The following is a 13,770-nucleotide window of genomic DNA, read 5'->3' on the forward strand; positions in this document are numbered from 1 at the left end:
ACAAAAGTGACAAGGACAGCACCATGTCTTGTTCTAGCAAGATCAGTTCGTTACAAAGTTGGCACATTCAGAAATAACGTGTGTTGTGTCTGGGGTGCCATTTTCATTTCTCACTAAGGCCCCATCTGGACTAGCCACATCCCTGTAAATGAAGACTTGGGCTCCTTTAACCAGGACTGAAGCCCAAGGCGTCTGGTTTCAGGTTGGGTCTCTTCTTAAGCAAGTATCAAGAAGTCGGTAGAAATGACACAAAGAAAAGCCAATCTGTTCTGACGGATTTTGTATGAGTTGCTACAGTGCCAACATCTGTGTTTCCTGTTTTCTTTCAGGGTGCTCCTGGACCAGTGGGAGAGAAAGGGAGTGTTGGAAGGCCTGGTCCTTTGGGGAAAAAGGTAAATTCCTACAGGTTTCAAATGCTGAGAAAAGGGGAGCCCCATTTTTTTGATTTTCATGTTAATTCTTCACATGATCCTGGCACCATCAACTACCCATTTTCTGCAATAAATTCTTTTCCTTCCTCTGTGAAATCGCCTCATTTCACTAGGAGAGACACGGTTTATTCACCTATCATAAAGCAACTCTGATAAACTCAACTCCCTGGTTTTCTGAATGCATCAAGGCACTTGTGGCAGAGTCGGCCAGGGACATGGGGGATGTCAGAACTCAAATCTGTTCATGCATGCAGTCCTCTGTCTAACTCAACCTGTTTCTTGGAAGTGTCCTTCCTGGAGATCCCTAGAGAACAGACCACTGGCCTGTTCAGTATCTCACTCCCCTGCTCAAAACCTTTAGGCTCCTCCTCCAGGGCAGCTTCACGGGCCTGATATCCATTCAGTCATACAGGGGGCCTCACTTTGAAGGCACTGTGCTTGACTTCATGCTCCGCTTTCACCGTCTGGAAGGTCTTTGCATTTGGGCTAAGGGTCCATGCTTCCATGTGGGTCCCAGAAATTATATCACTGGTCCTAATTTCCCAGTGGCCCTAAGGAAAATCTCCAAACTTTCCAGTAGCTTCAGTTCAGTTCAGTTCAGTCACTCAGTCGTGTCTGACTCTTTGTGACCCCATGGACTGCAGCACGCCAGGCCTCCCTGTCCATCACCAACTCCCTGAGTTCACTCAAACTCACGTCCATCAAGTAGGTGAGGCCATCCAGCCATCTCATCCTCTGTCGTCCCCTCCTCCCGCCCTCAATCTTTCCCAGCATCAGGGTCTTTTCCAATGAGTCAAGTCTTCGCATGAGGTGGCCAAAGTATTGGAGTTTCAGCTTCAGTATCAGTCCTTCCAATGAACACCCAGGACTGATCTTTAGGGTGGACTGGTTGGACCTCCTTTCAGTCCAAGGGACTCTCAAGAGTCTTCTCCAACACCACAGTTCAAAAGCATCAATTCTTCTGCGCTCAGCTTTCTTTATAGTCCAACTCTCACATCCATATATGACTACTGGAAAGACCATAGCTTTGACTAGATGGACCTTTGTTGGCAAAGTAATGTTTCTGCCTTTTAATATGCTGTCTAGGTTGGTCAAGTAGCTTAGAAGGCTCTTTGACCCTATTTAATTCTAAAGCTTCCTCCCTCATCTTGCTCCTGTGTAGCTGCCCCGGCTTTTCACTTTCCCTTCCCTTTTCCATACTCATTCCTCCCTTGGTCCTTCTTCCAGCTCGCACAACTCATACTTTAAGCCTCAGCATCCCTGTTTCCCTCCTTTAGGCAGCCAGCCTGCCAACCCCACCAAGTCTGACTTAGAGTCCCCTTCTCTCTGCTGCCATGGCACCCTGAACTTCATCATGTGGTGTAGAATCGCCTAATTGTCTCTCTTCTAACCAGTGTTCTTGATGAGGGCAGAACCATCTCAGCTGTGTTCAACAGTTCCTTTTCCAGGACAGTAAATAATTGCTGGATGTGTGAATAAATCAGCAAATGAATTCACTCTCCCTGGAGTAAATTTTCCACTCTTCCCCATCCCCATTAGTCCGTCTAGGGCATGGGAAAGCAGTGCTGAGTCCAGCCTTGGGCTGTGCTAGTGTTTCCTACTCGCCTTTGGGAACATTATCCATTGTTTCCTACACTCCCTTTCCTTACTGAGTACTGGACCCTCACGGAGAACACAAAGTATCCCCAGCAAACAGACAGAATGTCCTATGGTGGAAATCAGGCATGATTTTTACTGATCTGAAGCTCTTCTTGCCTCACTCACTAGGGAGAACCTGGGATTCCTGGAGATCCAGGGCCAGCGGGGCAAGTGGGACAGCGAGGAAAGCAGGTACGAGGTTTAAGAACCCCCACCCTGTCTCAGTTCCGAGGGCTCAGTGAAGGGAAGAGGGCTGATACGATCAGTTCAAGCAGCTGCATCCTGAAGATGTTTTGGGACCTCCGAGGAAGATGTGAGGACATTCCTCTGGCTCCCTGCAGCTTTCATTCTGCAGCTGGTCTGTCTGCTGAAACAAGGGGAGAACAGCTGTTAACAAGGAAAGTGGAATGCAGAGAGGATAACGGATGAGTTCAGTATGTTAACAACATATATGGCCTTGTAAGTTGCAAGTCAGGACTGCCAATTTCTCTTGAGTTCCTGCAAAACTCCAGAGTGATGAGAAGAGGGGAGGATCAAGAAGGATCAAGAAACAGGGTATCTGTTTTAGTATCTCTGGCTGTTCCAGGATCTCAGTAGCTCACTGAGCCACCAATATAGGAAAAATTTTATTTTCTTCTCAAAAGTAATGTTTATTAAAATGTTGCATATAGATATTGTAGAAAATCAGGTAAGCGTAAAACATGGGAAATGGGGAAGAAAAATTACCCATAATCCCACCATTTTGCAATATGTAACATTAATATCCTGGGATACCAAAAAACTTCTATTTTTCCCTATTAACACTGTATCATGAGCATATTTCCAAGTCATTACATTTTCCCCTCAGTGTTGCTTTTAATAGCTTCAAAATATTCTACTGAATGTGTATGTACCTTAGCTCATTTGACCGATTTCTTATTGCTGGATATGCAGTTTACTTTCTGTTTTTCACTGTTTTAAATAGCACACCAATGAACATTCTTATATGTATCTAAGTTTTTGGATGAAGCCAAAATTAATTTCTACAAAGAAATTTCTAGAAGTAGCATAGCTAGGTCAAGGAATATGTACATATTTAATTAAGGCTTTAAACCCTATTGCAAGATGCCCTTAGGAAAATTCAAACAAGGTATGAATTGTTGTTATTCAGGAAAAGTCATCACTTCAGGGCATACATACCAACAATAGTCATTGTCCTTTTTTTCCTTCATCTTTACCAATTTTATATCATTACTGTTTCAAATTGCATTTCTTTGGTTACTAGTGAGGATAACAATTTTCCATATGTTTATTGGCCATTTATAATTCTTCTTTGAGGAATTCCTCACCCAGTGTTCTTTGGACTAGCTCTTAATTTTCCAGGAAAGTAACCACTACTGATCTGTTAGTCTAAATGGCCATCCCTCTGCCTCCTGCAATGTCTGAAAAGCAGAGCTGGCTGGTGAAGTACCAGAGCCATACCAGGAAATGCAGAAAACTAAGCAACATGCATATTTTAAGAGTTCAAGGTCGTCAGGCCCCCTCTACCCGGAAGTCCCCAGGGCTTTGCTCCTGACACCATAATCTCCCCATTATAAGTTACAATTAATTTTCACTCTTAAGAAACTGAAATAAACTCATATGTTCACAGGGTGACTATGGCATCCCAGGCTATGGTCCTATGGGAGGAAAAGGAGTCAAGGTAAATATGGAAAACGATTATTTCTTTAATTGGTGAAAGTCTGTTACTTGTGTCCAGCTCTTTGTGACCTCATGGACTGTAGCCCACCAGCTCCTCTATCCATGGAATCCTCCAGGCAAGAATACTGGAGTGGGTTGCCATTCCTTTCTCCAGGGGATCTTCCCGACCCAGGGATCAAACCCAGGTCTCCTGCACTGCAGGCATATTCTTAACCATCAAACTTAATAATAGAAGAAACGGTTATACTATAGAAATGGTATGTTGATTTATTTATATTCTTTGCTGAAAATTGCAGGGTCCACGAGGATTCCCTGGAGATATGGGCCAAAAGGTATGGTGCACATGAACTTGTCAAACTTGCCGTGATCTTGACCTTCTATATGAGAAGGAGGATAAGTCAGTAGATCTGAATGAAACAGAAAAAAAAAAAAAGGCAGGATAATTGGTTGCCTGAGCTTCATGAAAGAAAGGACCACACTTAACTCCTATGAATCCTTAAATTGGAAAAGATGTCCTTCACTGCCTGATTTTCCTTGTCTTGAAACCCTACCTCTAGGTACCCTCTCAAGTTCACTCCTTTGTCTTTTTCTTGATTTCTCTGCCCTGGTGATCTCATGCAAAACTCTTGGCTTCTGCTATTGTTCTTTGCCCTTCATTATCACGGCTTCACTTCCTCTTTCCTGAAATATTACAAGAGTCTTCTCATTGGTTTCCTACTTCCAAATTTAACCTGTCTCAGTTAGTTCAAAACACTAATGTCACCTGATTTTTTCCAAGGTATAGCTTTGTTATGTTACTTTCTTGATCAAACATCTTCTAGAATTCCTCATTGCCTATCAGCCTGAATTTGACCTCCAAGGGCTACGACCAGACGCCCCTTCCAGTTCAATCAGAGTAGCTCAGGTTATATTTGTTCTATACACTGGAATTCTGTGATAAGATTTCTTTTAAAAATCTTGCAAATGAGCTTATTTACAAAATAAACCTAAAGACACAGAAAACAAATGTGTGATTACCAAAGGGGAAAGTTGGGGAGTGATAAATTAGGAGTTTGGGATTAATATATACACTCTGCTGCTGCTGCTGCTTCTAAGTCGCTTCAGTCGTGTCCAACTCTGTGTGACCCCATAGACGGCAGCCCACCAGGCTCCTCTGTCCCTGGGATACTCCAGGCAAGAATACTGGAGTGGTTGCCATTTCCTTCTCCAGTGCATGAAAGTGAAAAGTGAAAGTGAAGTCACTCAGTCGTGTCCGACTCTTACCGACCCCATGGACTGTAGCCTACCAGGCTCCTCCGTCCATGGGATTCTCCACACTCTACTATGTATAAAATAGATAACCAACTGTATAGTACAGGGAACTATACTCAATATTTTGTAAAAATTTTTAAGGAAAAAGAATCTGAAAATGAATATATATATATGTGTGTGTATGTGTATAACTGAATCACTCTGCTGTACACCTGAAACTAACATCATAAATCAACTATACTTCAAAAAAAAGTCAAATAAATAAATAAAATTATCCTGTCTAGAAGAGTGGCTTCCAATCATTGATGGAAAATATGGGTGAAAAAATAGAATGTCTAAGCTAATTGACTCAACCTCAGTATAGGAAAATAGCCAAGTTTTGAGTCCCCTTAATCGTGCTTTTAAATGATGAATTACCAAAAGAGATTCTTTCTAGGTGCAGAAGGGTACAAGTAGGGACTATATAAATAACTTTTAGGATAGGAGTTCTCATTGTAAAGGACCAATTTTCTAATTTGCTGATAAAGAGAAAATTAGCATATTTCAATTTACAGATAAATGTGAAATTAGCTTATTGATTAAGGGCTAAATTAGTTTTCCACCCAAGTCAGAATAAATTTGTTTTTACCTTTAACTTTTTGAAAAACGACTAAGGAATTTAGGAAGTAATTCGTTGTTTGGTACTTTATAAAGTCAGTACCCCATATGTTTTCCTTGATTTTCAAGCAGTTCTCTCTAGGTATTTTTAGTCACTGATGGAATAGCCATTGGATTTATATTTATGCATAAATATTTGTGTTCTCAGACAATTAAAATAGTTTGGGGAATATCTAAGTGTGTCATTTAGACTTAGTTCTAAATGCTAAGAGGAGATATATTTAATGTTTAGTATGTGATATAGTTACAAAATCAGTTAGGTTTTGGTTTGGAGAGAATTATTTTCATATTTTCATAGCAAGCATTTTAACATCTTGATGTCTTATATTTGAATCTTCAGGGTGATACTGGTGATCCTGGAATTCCTGGGGGGCCTGGACCCAAAGGATTTAGGGGATTCACAGTAAGTGGTCTATAATTGCAGAAATAATAAATATTTCTTTGAAGATCTGGCTTTTATGTTATAATTATAAATGTGGATTGTCAATCCAACCCAGGGTCATCTGAAATGCCACTTCCTAGCTGCGTGAACTTCAACACAACTTTTCAGGGTCTCTATTGCTGTAACATGAGAGTTAAACCTAAGGACACCAAAAGTCACTTTGAGCTCCAAAATTCTATGGTTGCATGAATCTGAACTATTTTAAGTTTTTGCAGAGTGATAACAAGCTATTCCAATAAATGCCAGTGTCTTCCAGTCTTTTCTAAGACATATATTAAAGCCCAGATTATTAACCCTGTGAGTGGAAATCTTCCACTGTGAAGAAGCTGACATCTTCCCACTGTGTCCTGGAGCATTTTCTGACAATTCTGGTTCCTAGAGCCATGGTCACTTGAGGTGTTCATTTTAAGGGAGTCTGTTGAGATGTTCTAATAGCAAAGTGCAGAGTGTCATAGTTATTGAAAAACGAAACGCTGAGACAAGCATCCTTTCATTTTAAAATTGAGTGTTATATCAATGATCATTAACATTGTGAAAGAGATGTAATTCAGTAGATCCAGTTTACACCTGGCTGGATATTTTTCATTAGCATCTATTTCCATTACCTTGAATTATGGGGATTGATACAGCCAACCCATGTCCTAATGTATGTGGGGAATTATTTTTCTTGTTTGATCCTTTGAAGATGGCAAGATTTTATTAGATCTCCACATGCTGTACTATATTTGCTTTTTAAAATGCTAATTCTAGCTTATAATTGATTTAGATTTAAATGCACAGCCAGTGCCAGAGCAAAGGATGTCACTAGATGAAGAGGCTAGGAAGGAAATGGATGTTTACCAATTACTAAGAATGTCTATTTAAAGAGCCTCTTGATGAAAGTGAAAGAGAGGAGTGAAAAAGTTGGCTTAAACCTCAACACTCAAAAAACTAAGATCATGGCATCCGGTCCTGTCACTTCATGGCATATAGATGGGGAAACAGTGACAGACTTTATTTTGGGGGGCTACAAACTCACTAATAAAGTAACGCTCAACATTCTCCAAGCCAGGCTTCAGCAATACGTGAACCATGAACTTCCAGATGTTTAAGCTGGTTTTAGAAAAGGCAGAGGAACCAGAGATCAAATTGCCAACATCTGCTGGATCATCAAAAAAGCCAGAGAGTTCCAGAAAAACATCTATTTCTGCTTTATTGACTATGCCAAGGCCTTGGACTGTGTGGATCACAATAAACTGGAAAATTCTGGAAGAGACGGGAATACCAGACCACCTGACCTGCCTCTTGAGAAACCTATATGCAGGTCAGGAAGTAACAGTTAGAACTGGACATGGAACAACAGACTGGTTCCAAATAGGAAAAGGAGTATGTCAAGACTGTATATAGTCACCCTGCTTATTTAACTTATATGCAGAGTACATTATGAGAAATGCTGGGCTGGAAGAAGCACAAGCTGAAATCAAGACTGCTGGGAGAAATATCAATAACCTCAGATATGCAGATGACACCACCCTTATGGCAGAAAGTGAAGAGGAACTAAAAAGCCTCCTGATGAAAGTGAAAGAGGAGAGTAAAAAAGTTATTTTAAAGCTCAACATTCAGAAAACTAAGATCATGGCATCTGGTCCCATCACTTCATGGGAAATAGATGGGGAAACAGTGGAAACAGTGTCAGACTTTATTTTTTGGGGCTCCAAAATCACTGCAGATGGTGACTGCAGTCATGAAATTAAAAGACACTCCTTGGAAGGAAAGTTATGACCAACCTAGATAGCATATTCAAAAGCAGAAACATTCCTTTGCCAACAAAGATCCGTCTAGTCAAGGCTATGGTTTTTCCAGTGGTCATGTATGGATGTGAGAGTTAGACTGTGAAGAAAGCTGAGCACTGAAGAATTGATGCTTTTGAACTGTGGTGTTGGAGAAGACTCTTGAGAGTCGTTTGGACTGCAAGGAGATCCAACCAGTCCATTCTAAAGGAGATCAGTCCTGGGTGTTCTTTGGAAGGACTGATGCTGAAGCTGAAACTCCAATACTTTGGCCACCTCATGGGAAGAGTTGACTCATTGGAAAAGACCCTGATGCTGAGAGGGATTGGGGGCAGGAGGAGAAGGGGACGACAGAGGATGAGACGGCTGGATGGCATCACCGACTCGATGGACATGAGTTTGAGTGAACTCCGGGAGTTGGTGATGGACAGGGAGGCCTGGCGTGCTGGGATTCATGGGGTCACAAAGAGTTGGACATGACTGAGTGACTGAACTGAATTGAACTGAAACTCACTGCAAATGGTGACCTCAGCCATGAATTTAAAAGATGCTTATTACTTGGAAGAAAAGCCATGACCAACCTAGGCAGCATATTAAAAAGCAGAGACATTACTTTGCTGACAAAGATCCGTATAGCCAAAGCTATAGTTTTTCTGGTAGTCATGTATGGATGTGAGAGTTGGACCATAAAGAAAGCTGAGTGCCAAAGAATTGATGCTTTTGAACTGTGGTGTTAGAGAAGACTCTTAAGAGTCCCCTGGACTGCAAAGAGATCAAACCAGTCAATCCTGTAGGAAATCAGTCCTGAATATTCATTGGAAGGATTGATGCTGAAGCTCCAATACTTTGGCCACCTGATGAGAAGAACTGACTCATTGGAAAAGGCCCCAGTGCTGGGAAAGATTGAAGGTGGGAGGAGAAGGGGACGACAGAAAATGAAATGGTTGGATGGAGTCACTGACTCAATGGACATGAGTTTGAGCAAGCTCCAGGAGTTGGTGATGGACAGGGAAGCCTGGCGTGCTGCAATTCATGGGATCACAGAGAGTCGGACATGACTGAGTGACTGAACTGAACTGAAGAATGGCTATTTAGAATTAAAGATAAAAATTATAGAATCATCTCAATAAATGCTGAAAAAACATTTGACAAAATTCAGCATCTTTCCTGTATAAAAACTTTTAACAAATTAGGTATAGAAGGAACGTACATCAACATAATAAAGGTCACATACAAAAAATCTGCAACTAACATCACACTCGATGATGGAAGGTTGAAAACTTTCCTGCTAGGACCAGGTACAAGACAAAGGTGTCTGCTTTCTCTACCCTATTCAACATAGTACTGGAAGTCCTAGCTAGAGGGATTACACAAGAAAAGGAAATAAAAGTCATTCTAATGAGAAGGGAAGAAGTAGAAGTGTCTATTTGCAGTCACATGATCTTAAAGCTGAAACTCCAGTACTTTGGCCACCTCATGCGAAGAGTTGACTCACTGGAAAAGACTGATGCTGGGAGGGATTGAGGGCAGGAGGAGAAGGGGATGACAGAGCATAAGATGGGTGGATGGCATCACTGACTCGATGGATGTGAGTCTGAGTGAACTCTGGGAGTTGGTGATGGACAGGGAGGCCTGGCGTGCTGCCATTCATGGGGTCGCAAAGAGTCGGACACGACTGAGTGACTGAACTGACATGAACTGAACTTATCTTATAGGTAGGAAATCTTAAAGACTTCATCAAAAAGCTGTTAGAACTAATAAATTCAGTAAAGTTGCAGGATACAAAATAGGCATACAAAAATAAGTTGTATTTCTAGACACCAACAATGAACTGTTGGGAAAATTATTTCTTCTTTGAGTTCTATGAGTAAAAAGGATGACTGTTTATATTAAAAGTAAGGAACTTGCTTGACGTGAATTATTTTTGCTTTTTCTAAATTTTTTTAAGCAATTATAAGGTCTCATTAGGGCTTAGGGAGTCCCCATGGATAGAGGATGTGGAAACTCATGTATGTTTCTCCCTGCAGCTCACGGTAGGCCTGAAAGGTGAAGCGGGCTCTCCTGGAAGCCAAGGCCCCCCTGGACGGAGAGTGAGTACACTCAGGAGAACTAAGTCGTGTGCGGCTTCCTAGGATGCCCGATGGAACGGGCACAGGACTCAAAGTCAGAAACAGGGTTCAAGTCCAGGTTCTGTTCCTTGCTGCCTGGGTGCCCTTGGACAGGTCCCTGGGTCTATTAGTTTCCTTCTAAGATGGTAATGACGTGTCCTGTTTGAACCATCTCCAAAGGTAGCTGCTGTGAGGATCAGATAATCAAATGTGAATGCTCTTTGTAAACTATAAAGTTTCCATACAAATACGAGCTGTGACTGTTAATTTTTACTGAAGTTTTAAAATAGGAATAGAATTGCATAAGCTTCATTAAGGTGTCCTGACAAGTTGATCAGAGTTTCCCAAGCCACTGTTGTTACCTTCCTGAACTCATGATTTAGATTCTAAAGAGATATAGAGATAAAATTGCAGCTTTCCTCTCTGATTGAATTACAAGGAATTCAGTTACCTCTAGAAGCATTCCTGAGCAGAGCCAGGCACATCTCTCACGGGCAAGATATCCACATCTCTATTTAGCACCTTTTGTGTCAGTGTGATGACTTATTAACCTGTTTCTCCCCTCCTAAAGAGAACAGTCAAGTAGGAGCTAAATGTTGCCAGTGCCTGTGTTTTGGGTGTGAGGTGCAGAAAGCAGTGTGTATGGGAGAGGAGAAATTGCTTCTCTTGTTTTGTACAGTGTGACTGTTTTCTGACTACCTCGAGGGGCTCTTTAACTTGCAACTTTATAAAGAAAACAAAAACATGGATCTTTTATGGAAAACTGAGTCTGTAATAGAATGAGAATCAACTAGAGTAAAGGATACTCTGATATAACCTTTTCTTTCTTTTGCATGAAGGAACTAGTGACTATTCTTAGTCACATGGGTGAGAATCTATTTCCTGGGTCAGTCTGGACTGGTCTCCTTTCCAGATTCTGGAGCTCGCCCTGGGGGTCCCACATCTTCCTGCTCTTGTGTTTGGCCATGCTGGTCTAGACTGTGGCTTCTCTGTCTCAGGCCTGTGGCCCCTAGCTTCTCCGGAAGAAGTTGCTCCAAGTTATTCCAAGTCTTGGGACCTACTCTTTGCCATCTGGTCTTCTGTAGGATGTGGGCTGTCTAGCCTATTCATTAGTTGGAAACTGTTCCTCCTTCTGTTTAAATGGCTGAGCATTCTTTTCTGCTTTCTGCTGTCACTTGTAAAGGGAAGAATGAGACTCTGCAACTTTTAGTGAGATGCATATTTCCTGATTTGGATCAGGAAGAAAATAAGCTCCCAGAGGGTAAAATCATGGATACCATCACAGTTCTGGTTAACAGTAGCAGCACACAGAGGGGTGCCTCAGCACTCAGTAGATATTTAGCTGTTGATTGGATGGATGGACGGATAGATGGACGGATGCTCAAGTTGTCGTTTAGAAAGAAGCTCTTACACTGACGTCAGTAGTTGAGCTTCTGGCGGGAGAGTCAGTGAAACGTATAGCAGTCATGAACATGTGATAACATTTTCTGAAGCCAGCATCCTAGCTTTCACTAGCTGCCCAAAAGGGTTCATATGTGCAAACATATTAAGAACTAAATGCCAAGAAGAAGGCTGATCCTCATAAAAGGAATTAAAAGAGAAAAAGAGAAAAACTCACAGTGTCAAGAAAGGTGGCTGAGTGTGTTTAGGAGCCTTCCTTGACTCATCTCACGCGATTATCTGTACTCCTTCCACCCAACGCCTTTCAGGATTTACGGGCTTGGTGTGCATGCTCTCCTGTGGAGTGTCCATTTTGCTATGTAATTGCCTTTTTCACATATGGGGTGGCTGTGTGCCGCTGCCATAAATTTAAATATACTCAGTAAATGTCTCTCCTTCATGGTATTCCTTGGGAAGCTTACTGTTTATAATTTTAAGTATTCTTACAAGAAATGCCATCTAAATGTTCTATCTGCAGTACACATATCGTTAAGAAATACTTTTGTTTCTTTCCTTCTTGTCGTCCTAGAAAAACCATTCAGTTCAGTCTAGGTAGATATTAGCTTAGTTGATCGCACACTGAAACAGAAAGGTTTACGCTCTTGGTGTGTGTGAGGAAGCAGCGATGAAGACTCCAGTTCTTCTACTAATAACTTGTTCTGTGTTTGTTTTCCTAGGGCCCTAAAGGAATGGCAGGGAAGCCCGTATATTCTGTATGTATCTCATTATTCACACACACACAAAATGCAGCCCATTCCCTGGGAAATGAATATGGCCACTTGGAAGTCACTGTGGTAATATTTCTTTTTTTCTCTCTCCTTTTCCACGTACAGCAATGTGATCTAATCCAGTTCACGCGGGACCATAGTCGTGAGTATCTGTGTGTGTCTTAGGGCATCGGTGATGGGCGAGGGCACTTAGCACGAAAGCCGTGTGGGGATGCAGAATCAGTTGGCTGGACTCGCTGGTGGAGAAGCCGTTTGTCCTTGGCAGCGGGCCTGCTCTGAGTGCCTGCTGTGGGAACAGCTCATGACAAAGGAGGAAGGAAAAGGCACAGGTCTTGGCCCAGAGGTGTACTTTCTAGAGGGAGAGAAAACACGCCTGTGAGATATGATGTGACCAGCTCAAGAGGTGTGTGACTTAGTTCACACGTATAGCAGTTATGTAACAGGGCCGGGAGGGCATGATGTTAAAAGGGTGACCATGGCGGTTTGAGGTTATATATATGCTGTTGCTGCTTGATTGCTCAGTCGTGTCCCGTGTCCGACTCTTTGTGGCCCAATGGACTGAGGCCCACCAGGCTCCTCTGTCCATGGGATTTCCCAGGCGAGAATACTGGAGTGGGTTGCCATTTCCTTCTCAAGGGGATCTCCCTGATCCAGAAATTAAACCCAAGTCTCCTGCATTGGCAGGCAGATTCTTTCCCACTGACCCACCAGGGAAACCCCTATATGTACACACACACACAGAGAAACACACTGGAAACAAATAAGAGAAATTGGGAAAATGTAGCCATGTATTATGTTAGGATGATAGACTTTCAGGTGGTTTTTCTTTCTTTGTGTTTCCATTGTGGTTTATAATCATGCCATACAATCACAATCAGAAGAATGGAAAATCCGAGAGACTTACTGAAGGAGATTAGATAAAAATGTAGTCATTGCAGGTGTATGGCCAGGAAAGACCAACAATAGAATCAAGTTTAAAATACTATAAGACCATATGGGGAGAGGTTTGGTACCACCATGGATGAGCAGGCAGAGGAAGAATTGTGAAGAAAATAGATTGGTAGGAAGAGGTGATGAGTTTCCACAGTTCAGAGGGAAAGGAATGCTGTGCAGACCCTAAAGTGAAATAATCTACAGGCAGCTGATGAAATGGAGTCCTTGAAAGGTGAAAATCAGGGAAGAAACGCAGAAAACTGGAGTCACTAATGTCCTTAGAGCTGCAGGGATGGATGAGATTCCCAAGAATGTGCAACTAGAGAGACAGATATGGAAACCCAAAGGATGAACCCAGGAAGTTGCCCTAGCAAAAAGAGTGGACCTAACCCCAGAAAAATGACACTGCAGAGAGTCCTGCCAAGTTTGGGCAGCTTGGGAAAAGGCAAAAAGCAGCCAATGGAGAGAACTCCAAAGTGAGGTGTTGGGTGGGGTGGGGCAGGGAACCCATGTCAAAGATGTCGCTTGAGAGCTGAAAGGCTCTCCAGCACAGTGAGGGGGTGAGAACCAGCCCGGGGCTCAGGGAGAGAACAAGAGGAGAGCCACTGTGGACAGCTAAACAGAATACCAAGTTTTGTTGAAATTTTGTTTTGGGGGTTATTTAATTCCAAAAATGTAACAGACTCTTTCTCT

At 42.2% G+C, this 13,770-nt stretch overlaps 1 protein-coding gene across 2 annotated transcripts in view; it reads left to right on the forward strand.

The window, feature by feature from the left end:
- Window positions 1-13,770, forward strand: part of COL6A5 (collagen type VI alpha 5 chain) — a 150,609-nt gene that overhangs the window by 81,112 nt on the left and 55,727 nt on the right. Inside the window, exons 24-31 of one of the 2 annotated variants that reach the window (XM_086416162.1) lie at window positions 330-392; window positions 2,199-2,261; window positions 3,700-3,750; window positions 4,046-4,081; window positions 5,998-6,060; window positions 9,896-9,958; window positions 12,094-12,129; window positions 12,250-12,286. In XM_086416162.1, coding sequence (XP_086272288.1) covers window positions 330-392; window positions 2,199-2,261; window positions 3,700-3,750; window positions 4,046-4,081; window positions 5,998-6,060; window positions 9,896-9,958; window positions 12,094-12,129; window positions 12,250-12,286 — 412 coding nt within the window. Of the gene's footprint in view, window positions 1-329; window positions 393-2,198; window positions 2,262-3,699; window positions 3,751-4,045; window positions 4,082-5,997; window positions 6,061-9,895; window positions 9,959-12,093; window positions 12,130-12,249; window positions 12,325-13,770 lie in introns of those variants that run through there. The other variant, XM_086416152.1, reaches the window with a different exon arrangement.

Source organism: Bos grunniens, chromosome 1, assembly GCF_055505025.1.
Source record: "Bos grunniens cultivar Pamir isolate PY7600 chromosome 1, Bosgru_T2T1.0, whole genome shotgun sequence".
NCBI classification, from domain to species: domain Eukaryota; kingdom Metazoa; phylum Chordata; class Mammalia; order Artiodactyla; family Bovidae; genus Bos; species Bos grunniens.